At 41.4% G+C, this 12143-nt stretch overlaps 2 protein-coding genes across 2 annotated transcripts in view; both read right to left on the bottom strand.

The window, feature by feature from the left end:
- The window catches only part of LOC118406407 (zinc finger and SCAN domain-containing protein 20-like), a 121941-nt gene that overhangs the window by 42529 nt on the left and 67269 nt on the right, over positions 1–12143 (bottom strand). The window lies entirely within an intron of this gene.
- LOC118406405 (elongation factor Tu-like) lies at positions 4056–10839 on the bottom strand. The gene is made up of 11 exons (XM_035806446.1): positions 10707–10839; positions 9599–9692; positions 8853–9016; positions 8425–8529; positions 7834–7998; positions 6945–7071; positions 6503–6607; positions 5936–6087; positions 5341–5460; positions 4887–5035; positions 4056–4363 (listed from the first exon to the last, which is right to left on the bottom strand). The coding sequence occupies exons 1-10, from the start codon at positions 10731–10733 to the stop codon at positions 4895–4897; spliced, it is 1200 nt and encodes a 399-aa protein (XP_035662339.1). The 5' UTR covers positions 10734–10839; the 3' UTR covers positions 4056–4363; positions 4887–4894.

The following is a 12143-nucleotide window of genomic DNA, read 5'->3' as shown; positions in this document are numbered from 1 at the left end:
CTTGCTGTCTTCTTGCCCCCCCCCCCCGGTTAGAACTTAAATGGCTGGCGACATAGTGTGTCCATTTTGTAATTGGCGAAACCTGTTCCTCTGTCTTTTTTTTTCAGGTCTGTTTTTTTCGGATTGGTCCAAGAAGAAAAAATGTTTCGCACCCGTATGATGTACTGGTCCCTACACCTAACTGTTGGTATACCATATGTGTGTTTAGTCCTATGTTCAACCTTCCTGAGCCACTTTGATTTCATACTGAAGGCAACTTTTTTTTTTCAGGCCAAACTTTTTTTTATTCGCTCGCTCGCATCAGTTTTTGAGTTCCCAGAGGATGTCATCCATATAATCAAATCAACATGGCCTAACATGTAATTGTAAAATAGTACCTAAATAATAGAGGGAAATTGTCGCAGACAACTATACAATGAGCAAATAGGGCGAGGGCATGTCAGGATGTCAAAAAGATTGAGTTTGGATTTTATCTGTATCACATTTCATGTTTCACATTTCCCTAACATTTCAATTTGTCCTTTTCACATATTTTTCATGTATAACCTTTAAAACTTACAACTCTAATTGGTCCCATTTTTGTACCCACTTTCTCACTCTTTGAGTTTTGTCGGAATCCGGAACACAACGATAGCTCTATTAGTGTGACCCATATAGAAATCATGAAGCCTAATTCTTCCAATTTCAACATAAAATGTACCTCAGAATAGCCACCTTTGGTTTGGAACACGGATTGATAAAAAAGCGAGTTTTATGGAAAGTAGTCAAAATTCAGCATTGTTTTGAGAGTTTTTGCCTTCGTTCGGGATCCGTATCAAAATATACAAATATACGTTCGGGAAGCGAATATATGTCCTACTAACAGGGTCGTTATTCGACTTATGGAATGCCCTTTTGCTGGAGGGAACCACGTAGCAAGGTGTCACGAGGTGACCACATGATCACCCCTGTCGTCGGGACGTGTCACCCTGTTGTTGGGTCTCCAAGCAGATCTTGCGTGGCATAAGATCGTATCATAAGCTGGGGAAGGAGTTTAGCCGGCGAAGGAGTAAATTGGCCATGCGAAGATCTGCCGCAGAACGGAAAAACTCCAAGGCATTGGGAGGGGCGATCTTTCGTTCTGCGGCAGATCTTCAAGTGGCCAATTTACTCCTCTGCCGGCTAAGCTCCTTGCCCAGCTTATGATACTATCTAGATCTTATGCCACGCAAGATCTGCTTGGAGATTATAGACGGGTCGAGTAAGAAACATGTGGCCAAATTCACATAAATGTCACATTCATATTTACGCCCCTGCCAGTGTTACATCATACTCTGTGTGTTCAGCCATTTGTTCAATCTTCCTGACCGCTTAGATGTCATAATTTAAAGATTTTAGCCAAATCTCTTTTTCTTTCTCGTGCCCACACAAGTTTTGGGGTTCCAAGAGGGCGTAATCAAATCAACATGGCGTAAGTTTCTACACTGTATGTGTATTGCTAAATTATTCAACCTATTTATTCATCAACCCCCGGCGTCGAGTAGAGCTTATAAGTATTCTCCACAGTAAATCCTACCCTGTCTATCCTCGCAACAACAACAACAACTACTACTACTATTACTACTACTACATATAAATGAAAACCTACTTCAGTTCTAACTTGTTCGAGGCGATCGTCAGGTGTCGACACTCAGGGTGGACCTCAGGATGTTTCTGAAGCGTCCTTGTTCTTAATCTGGTTTCGGAGAAAGGGGTCGGAAAATAAGGCGGTCCTTCCAGTCAGCCCCCTGAACTACATACGGGTCCATTAGCTCTAGGGCCTTCATGTGCATCACAATATGGTTCAATTTTGGGGGTTAACCAGTATTTAAAATCTCTCAAACAACACTCCCTTATTACATAGGCTTTGCAACAGTAACTACATAAAACAATAGCTTGTTACGCACTCCACATGACTGACTAGTTTCAAGCAAAACAATTTATTGAAGACATTTTTGGGAACCATTGGGCTGTTAAAATCAGATACGCGCCTAGCCCACAACAAGCACAACAGGACAGACTACTACAGACCAATCAGCAGCAGCTACCTAGAAGGACCGATTAATGTGGGAACTAGAGCGTCGCATCCTTCTGCCCCGCCCTAATGACAGATGCAGCCAGTGACATAAACATTTACTTTTCATCCTTCTTTCCTTCATTTCATTGCCTGTTAATTCTATTTATGCTGCCCTCATTTGTCATTCGGGTCGATCCCAGTAACTGTAAGGAGGGTCTGCATGCTCTTTTACGTAAGGCGTAGGCAGCCTATTTTATTTCCTGTAATTCGTAGGGAAAACCATCTTATCTACGTAAATCGTAGCGAGGCGACGAAATTTAGCGTAACTGCCTTCCTTGATTTAGCGTAATACGTAGGGGGTTCTCCTGAATTCAGCGTAAATCGTAGTCAGGACGTCGACCCCCCATGCGGACCCTCTGTAAGTAGAGAAGACTCAGGCATGTATTCGCTAGTTGGATCTTACTTTTTGGGGTATATGAAAGAAGTTGATAATTTTACAGCCAATGGTTTTGCCATGTCTCTACATACCAATACGTTCCCTAACATTGAAACAGAGTAACACAAGTCCCACGGTGTCGTCTGTCTCGTGATCATCTTCTTGAAAGAGAACACCAACACAAAGTGTCTTTGGTTTGTGAGTCTTTTATAATATCTCCCAACATCAGATCCAAAAGCTGACACGTTAACGTTGTCCTACACTTACCAAAGCTACATTTACCAGTTAGGATAACCAAGAACTAAGTTATTGAGATCAATCATCACAGAATAATCGCACTGTGATTTTACAAAACAGCATGAGCCATGTACCATTGTCTCCCATCGACGTCGTCGCTGTATCAACAACTTGTATCTCTGATTTGAGAGAGAGAAAAAAATCACATCAATTTCATGCATCCCGTGAAAACAAGAATATTTACTTGCACACGACCGAACAAATGTTTCGCCATCACTGTCTGCAGATATAAGGTAAATTCTGGACTTAATAAAGTGAGAAAGTTCAGTCAATTCATGCATCGAACCTTCCTCTAGAATAAAGCCCAGAAATGAATCCCAACACTCTTCATGCCACTTTACTTTTAATTTTTATTTATCACATCACTACTAGTTCCTGGGTTAGGGTTACTTATTTGTGGACCGACAGACTGTCCCTACGGCTACTACAAGCTGAGACTGAGTAACCGTGAGTGAGTGAGTGAGTGCATGAATGAGTTTCTGGGATCAACCAGCTCAGCAGTCAAATATAAATGTTTCTGTCTCTGGCTGATTTTTTTACAAGCTTTATTAAATTCCTCCATAATCAGCCCTTCTAGAATCCAGATACAGGTTGCCCGACTGCCTTCTTCGGTTACTCGTGTCATGACCTTACTAACTAGTGAACATTTGGCAAATGTTGATTGGTTAACGTTGCTCCACTACTTGTCTGTTCTTTTGTATTTTTTTCTGGGGTAGGCGCGTGGCTACCCTGCCCAAACGTATGAAGCAGACCCGTCCCACCATCAAACTCTTCTGCATTCAAATTGCACAGTGTCGTCCTGCCTTATTATAACTGCTCAATCAGACTCTAGGTCTGTCCGCCCTATCCTGGTCTATTGCTGCCAAATCTTTACCCTGTTCTTGCTGCCCTGTATGTGATCATTTAGGTCTGAGATAAACCATCTGTATATTGATACCAGATTCACTTATAGATTTTAGAAATAAGGACAAAACGACAGCAAAAGAAATCGCAAACATTTTATTTTCCATTGATATACGACCATAATCTAAAGGTTCAGATATTGTTCTGAGCCGAATGTTGTAATTCACTGACATAAAATCATCGTTGCCATTTTCTACTATACTTGAAATGGGAGTACAATGATTCCTTCACCAACCTGTGAAATTTTCTGTTTCCTTAAAAAAACAACTAGAGTACGTCTATTTCCTACATCTCCAAATTTGATGGTCCCATGTTTAATCGTGATATTTATGACCATAACTTAAAACTATAATGGCTGTCACTTTCACGATTGGATTCGTAATGGAAGAAAATTTATGTAATCATTGATCGTTCTTTTTTGGCTATTTTTGATCGTTCATTTTTTATTCTTTTCTATTTTTGTTGGTCTGACTGATGTTAACTTTGTCTAACACAATAGATCCACTAAAAGACAAGTAACTTACAAGAAATATTCCTCTGTCATCTCGCTATCCTAAAACACCAGAACCCACAACCCAACTGAATACACGCTTCTCTACTCTTCTACTAGCTTCTGGGATGAAACAGCTCGGCAGTCGAGGCAGCTACCGGCCGGAGGAAGTCCTCTGACATCCCGTATTCCTAAGAAATAGCTGAAATCAAATTAAAAGGAAAAAAAATGTATTAAAGGACTTGGTGTTTTGCAAAACGTTTGCCGGCATGCCGACTACAAAATATATGCACAATGCTAAATATTCCAAATGTGTAGCATCTTTGAAATTGAAGAGACATCTGTTGATTTACAAGTACAAAGACGTAAATGGTTGTGCTTCTACTTTGAGGTAGAGTATGTATGAACTGCTGGGAAAGTATACCAACAATGTTAACGTTAGGAGATATAATTCAAGAAAAAAATGCATGAATACATGACAGTGTACACATTCGCAGCCTTTGTGCTTGTACTAATTAAACTTTATGGCTTATTCTAGTAGTCAATATGGTTTTGTTTCCTAAATGTATACATTCCATTGTAAACTGCTTGCATGAGACTTACGTTAATTGGAAAAACACTTAGCAAACAAAACACCTATTTTACAAACTGAACTAGTGAAGAAGGTAGTAGAAATGGCGCCGTCCAATGTAAAAGGTCTAATAACAATGAAAAATCTGTCGTACCTTGAATTCTATTCGATTATCTTAGCCACAGCCCCGGCACCGACAGTCCGTCCCCCCTCACGGATGGCGAACCTCAGGCCTTCATCCATGGCGATGGGAGCGATCAGCTCTACTGTTATAGAGACGTTATCTCCTGGCATCACCATTTCCTGGGGGAAAGTAGGCAGATAAAATCATCATCCACCAACTCCAAATCCTCGCAAACTGCGATGCTAAACAGGGTGACATACCGCCACTGTATGGACGCAATTTGCAGTGTTTCTGTATCTACCGGACCGAAAATCGTGTGGCCGTGACCGTGTTGAACAGGTGACCGCTATAAACTATTTCTTAATGCTTAAGTGAATGGGAAATATCCAGGCCAGGGATCGACAAAAAGTGCCCGCAATGGCCATGTGGTCGCTATGCAAATTAAGGTGGCCGCAAATACAGGTTTGGCTGTACTTGCACTTACCACATCATCGGGAAGCTGGATGGCTCCTGTGACGTCTGTTGTCCGGAAATAGAACTGAGGTCGATAGCCATTGAAAATCGGTTCATGACGTCCGCCTTCCTCTTTAGCCAGGATGTACACCTGTATCGTGTACATGAAAAGCAACATAGATTTAGTACTTCTTTTGTCTTCTTTCGGTTGGAGGTGGGCACCGGTGCGGCAATGGGGGATTAAAAAAATTACTCAACGAATTGAGATAAAGAATTTTCTTACGTTTCTTGTACTTTGTTGTCTTCTAATTCATACATTTACGTATTTCACAATATCTAAATTATAAAAAAATCGGCGAAAACAACACAGTGGTGCCGCAGTGAACGAACCCCAAGCGCAGTGAGATACCACCTTGAGGTTTCGCCTTCAACTTGGTCAAGATTTTTCTACCAATATATCTTCTTCCCAACTTAATTATTTATTGAAACTGATTTAGCTTATATATAGCTTAGTTTTCTATTGTATGTCAGCAAAGTGGCCTTTGAGTACGACTTCACAAAATTAATGCGTTAGCAAGCAATATGATATCCAATATAACTTTTGAAGCCACACTGTCTACACTCACCTCAGCTTCAAATTTGTTATGAGGAGTGATGCTTCCAGGCTTGGCCAACACCTGACCACGTTCCACCTCATCCTTCTTCGTGCCCCTCAGCAGAACACCGACGTTATCACCAGCCCTGCCTTCATCCAACAGTTTCCGGAACATCTCAACACCTGCAGACAATAGATAAATTCACTTTCCCTTCTGCGCAAGAAGAAGATTTGTGTAGGTTCTGTGCAATTACGTGCCAATGAGGTGGCTTTGAGACATAGAAAGTAGGTGCAACAACATGGCAACAATCTCAATGTATCTGAACTCACTACAATATAGCTTTTCAAAGTTTCAGAACGATGGCGGAAAAGGCCTTTGAAATAAAGTAAGGGATAACGTAGGGGGTCCAGACTTAGGTCACTTCTTCCTGAGCACAATCTAACGCCTACAAATCTATAGCTTGTTCAGAGCACGAGAAAATATAACCTCCGTGAATAAAGAGATAAAAATGGCAAAGCATCACATTCTTCATTAGTCAGTTTTTAGCTTGACATAAAAAAAAAAACTATCTTTGCCAGTAACGGCAATTTTACCAACCTGTGCAAGTCGTACTAGTTGTCTCCCTTATCCCAACAATGGCCACTTCTTCCCCAACTTTGATGACCCCATGTTCGATCCGGCCTGTCACCACAGTGCCGCGACCTGTAAATCCAAATGTATTTGATCTACTGAACTCCATGAAGGTAGTCTCCAAGCAGACCCTACGGTGCCTTAGAAATAGTATCAAAGCTGGCAAGGCACCAGTGCCCGTTTGACTCCCTTAGCCGGCTATCTCCCTTTGGCCGGCTATACTCCTTTGCCAGCTTTGATACTATTTCTAAGGCACCATAGGGTCTGCTTGGAGACTACATGAAGGTAAACATGAAAAGCCTACAGGTTTTCTAATGTTTTTGGTCTACGTGATTGTCACCGGGGCAACGTTTCGTTTTTGGCAATACTTTGCAGCTTGTTTCACACAATGATCACCATTTGCACGTACCTGTAATGGAGAAGACATCCTCAATCGGCATAAGGAACGGTTGGTCCACCGCCCGCTCCGGTTCAGGTATGTATTTGTCAAGAGCCTCCGCCAGCTCCACGATCTTGGCCTCCCATTCTTTTTCACCCTGGAATACATGGATATAAGCTTATCGTTACAACAACAATGTGGTCTTTCAAGTCATCACTTAAATACTTACCAAGGGCACGAGCACAGAACATACGAACAAGTGTCAGATTTAGACTTTGGAGACACACGGAGAAACGGTAACTAACAAAGACGAGCGATGGAAATTGCAATGAAATTGATGGCAAGGAACAGGAAATGCTTCCAACATTTTTTTCATGTATAGGTTGACCAATATTTGAAAAAGATTGTTCTACATCCCTCTGTCAACAAAGACGGTCGAACTTGCATTGCCCCTAAAGCTTGTGGAATGGCCTTGTCAAGAAGTATTGAATTGCAAGCGATTGGCAAAGCCTTACAATTACCATTTCCACTTTCTAAGCAGAGCTCATCAGTTCAGTTCAGTTCATCCTCATCCGACATGAGTTTGTACCATTCTGCTGTGATGATTTGTAAGCAAGTTTTCTCCAGTTCATAATGAAGGTTGATGTACAGAATTCTTTTGTTATATTTCTGCTACGATTCAAGCTTGGTGTTTCCCAAGGAATGGTATCGATTTATTTAATTTTCCACCTCTAAATGAAGGAAAATTAGGAAAATCACGGCCACTGCTACAAGTGTAGCAATCAAAAGAAAACAATGAAAAAAAGAAGATCTCTGCTTCAAAAGCAACCATGTCCGCAGCTACGTGTACCTGATTTCACACCCAGGGACTGAAATGGTACACGAACCTAGGAACTTTTTGTTCCATTGTCTGACTTACATTCAGGGCTCCCAGGGCAGATCCCCTGACAATCGGGATGTCGTCCCCAGGAAACTCATAACTGCTGAGAAGCTTCCTGATTTCCAGCTCCACCAGGTCAAGTAGTTCCTCATCGTCCACTTGGTCCACTTTGTTCATGAACACCACGATTCGTGGAACACCCACCTGTATTTAATACAGTGAATAGAATATTTTAACATGAGAGTCCATCTGTGTTGGTTGAAGTCATTCTTGAACTAGTTTAACGGTAAAATCCAACATCTAACAGTAACAATTAAACTCGCCCAAATATTCGACTGAACAGCACCAGTCTTTGTCAAGGAATGAACAATCCACTGCTGCAACGTATGATCCACTGTTCACTGAATCACGTGTTCTATCTACATAATGTGACGTCACGGCAGCAGTGGATTGTTCATTCCTTGACAAAAGCTGCTTGAAAATGTGGGTGAGTCCCATTTTTGTGTTGGATATTACCAGTTCAAGAATAGGATTTTTGTTAATTGATTTATATTGACATTTGTAATGATTTCGATAACAACTGATAGCAGAATTTATAAAAGTCTGTTGCCAGGGCATGTTTCAACTCACTTGTCTGGCCAGTAGAATGTGTTCCCGGGTTTGCGGCATGGGTCCGTCCCCAGCGGATACAACCAGAACTGCCCCGTCCATCTGCGCTGCGCCGGTGATCATGTTCTGGACAAATGGAATACGGCTGGATATCAAACAATACTACACACTGCCAGAGTCCTTGGACATAATATCCTACTTGAAGAGCTTTAGTTTAAAAGCTGCTGTTCATGGCAGAAACACAAGGGCAGTACGATCATTGTGAAATGAAAGTTTAACGAAGACACTGGTATGTCTGTGAGCTCCTTTATTAGCTTCAACCATTTTGTGCCAAAAGACATTCAAACTATGATCGAAACATCCATAACTAATCTATAAGAATGACTGCAGTGCATTGTTGCAGACCTGTGGTATGATGTGTGCATGTGATCGTGACAAAGCTTTATTACCTTCACGTAGTCTGCGTGTCCTGGACAGTCCACGTGCGCGTAATGCCTTGTCGGAGTGTTGTATTCCACATGTGCAGTGTTGATGGTTATTCCTCGTTCTCTTTCCTCGGGAGCGTTGTCGATGGATGCAAAGTCTCTGGCCTCGCCCCCATACTTTTTAGCCACTAGACAAACATAAAAATGTACTGTGTATTAGATCACTATGTATTAGATTTTTTTTGCTTTATTTGTTTCTTTCTACTTCCCCTTTAGTTCCAGTAGAGATTGCCTAGTTCTCATTGTGACAGTGTGCACTATAAGGAGATTTACTCTTCCAAGTACGAATGCACAGAAAAATACACACAGCGGGTATTTGCCAACAGTGAATGCCCCTTCCTTATCTCATCAGTAGTTCATGTCTCGATCATGCTTTGCACATGTCGGGGCGTATTTTGTTTACGCCTTAGGGGCTTTCACCCTTGACAAGTACCTATAATGCCTTTCGCTCCGCATGCGTTTATAATGACAATGACAATAGAACGATAACAATTTAATAGAACGATTGTGTGATTGTGTAGCTACCGGGTTTGCACTGACGACGGTCAGTTGCCAAATGGGGAAATACATTAATACCAGGGCACTCAAAAGAAAAGAACGACGGCAAAGCACAATCTACAAACATGAATACCTCGTCGGGCAATCAATTAATAGTACTGCTATGATAACCAATTCAAATTCGATATGTTGGAGAAGAAAGCATCTATCACGTATTGTGGATATGGCAGCGGTTAGTGTGGTCTTTCCGTGGTCCACGTGGCCGATGGTTCCCACATTCACTATTGGCTTGGTGCGCTCAAACCTCTGCAAAGTGACATAAAAAGACAAACTTACAAGCTGAGGCTATGTTGGTTTGATTACATCCTCTGTAACACCCCCTCCCCCCCACAAACAGAAATTCGGCGAGCGTGCCAAGAAAAATGTTTGGCCAGAAAATTAGCCTTCATTACGATATCTTTAGTGGTCAGGAAGGTTGAATTACTGAACACACAGAGTATGCTGTGCCGAACAATTCTTTATATTTGTTCTTTCATTCATATCTTATTCATATCTTCTTTGACTTTATAGGGGCTGACTTTGGTATAAGTAGCCGGTTTGCGATACATTTGTCTATTTACGGCATACATTTCCTCATTTTGCAGCGTTTTTGTACGACTTACAGTATGGTCGTAATCTTCGAAACAGACGAAAATTGATGCCCATATGGATGACATCCATAAAATCAAACCAACATGGCTAGCTTGCGCAGAAAATGGCATGCATGGTTGGAATAACATTTTCTAAATCTTGAACATTGATCAAACGGACTTTTAAATGTTGCAATGATCCATCAATCATCAGTAAGTGTTAGTTGGCTATGTAGTCAGAGTTATGAAACAAAGCAAAACAGAAGAGTCTGTGACCTTTAAAAATGTAGGCGACCTACTTGTCCTGATGTTTTGACACAATGCTTCACAGACAGCTAGCTATTAAACAATAGATCTCGCGCGAAGAATTTGCCTCAGGGCGATCTCCCTGTTAACGCCTCAAGAACCCGTTAAGCTGACGGTCGGGATAATTTCTTTTTGTTCATAAGCCAAACAGGGAAACATGGCGGACAAAATAGAAACCCAGGTAAAAACGCACAAAAGACGTCAAAACAAGCTTGAGCCTATCCTCGGTTTGGAACAACCACATTGCTTGGAGAGGGACCTATAGATAATGTAATTTTAAGTTAAACTTCCATTATACAAAATGTATTGTGTAGATCACCCCTTAAGGAGAATCAAACTTTAGAGTGTTTGTTGGTTGACGAGAGGAGAAAAAACTGATTCCTACCTCAGCAGCTCCACTAAAATAGGCCATTCTAGACGAGTTGTTTTGTTGTGCTGTTGGAGTGATTGTACTTTAGACTGTTGGTACAGATCTACTATCAACGATACTTTGGGTACAGCTAAGAACCTGTTCTACCAGTGTTACCATCCTGACATGTGACTTATAATAAAATGCCGGCCAGTAACTCACCCCTACCCTATGAACTTAGCCTCCGTTGCAGTCTTCAAAGGGGTCTGGTTTTGATTTTAATTTCAGTGGGGGGATGCTTTCCTTGGCAAACTCCCTTTCTTGGCACAAGAGTACCTAGTCAAATCGCGAACTCTCCTCTAGAACCAATTGAACTTACTATAATATATGCCCTTTGATTTTACAAATTACAACACTTAGCATCATTATTAGCAATTCTGTACATAACTTAAAAATTAATGACAACACTGTTTAGCGTGGAAACAACACCAAGCAAAATTTCTGCCATACATGTTTATTAAGATAAAAATTTGGTAGTTGATTACATGGTGGTTTGATACACAGTCCACTGCTTCTTGATCAGACGAATTAGCCTGGGTACCGTCCAATCACCATTTGCACCGGTGCAAAGGCCTAGTGGGTAGAGTGTTCGCCTTGCATTCGGTAGGTCGTGAGTTCGATCCCCGGCCGAGTCATACCAAAGACTTTAAAAATGGTACATGCTTCTTTCTCTGCTTAGCACTCAGCATTCGGGAAAGAGTATGGAAGTTGAACACACACTACCAGTGGACTAGCCCCCTGCTGTAGTGATTGCGTTGTGTGGCCCAAGGGCTACTGAAACGGAGATGGGCACCGCCCTATGCGCCATCAGGCGCGGGAAGGAACTTTGACCATCCAATCAATTACTTACAGGGCTCCTTATACTCATTGCCCTCGGCAGCGAATATAAAATTATAAGGCCCATTGACAGTAATCAGATGGTACCCAGCCTACTGAAGAATGCTCTCTAAAAACCTATCTTAGACTTAGAAAATCTACATGATAGTGTAATTGTCTGTTGTAAACTAACTTTTGGGAAGTTCAGTTCATAACAATCAGTTTTGAGACAGCCTAGAGACAACTCTTTATCTCGATCATGTCTATCTTGTCCTTCTTTGACTTGGAGGTCAAGGGGCAGTAGGTACAAAAATGTAGGTTGATACATTTAGTTTTTTACATTGAAACTAAATGTACATACGTCAAAATGCTGAAATATGGAAATTTCTACATCAGATTCTACTATCCAGTTTGTCTTCACTGTTTGACATACAATAACTTGGAGAGTCCTGACAGAGAGGAGCAAGGGGCCAAGTCCCTGGCCTAAGGACTTAGGCAGGTATACAATATAGGTAAACACTGAATCTTCCTGTTATCATAACTTACAGTAACACAAATCCATAACAGTAGTAGTAGTAATAACTAGTAATACCCCCT

This window comes from Branchiostoma floridae, chromosome 19, assembly GCF_000003815.2.
Source record: "Branchiostoma floridae strain S238N-H82 chromosome 19, Bfl_VNyyK, whole genome shotgun sequence".
NCBI classification, from domain to species: Eukaryota; Metazoa; Chordata; class Leptocardii; order Amphioxiformes; family Branchiostomatidae; genus Branchiostoma; species Branchiostoma floridae.
The sequence above is the reverse complement of the archived record's forward strand: the minus strand, read 5'-3'. Positions and strand labels throughout refer to the sequence as shown.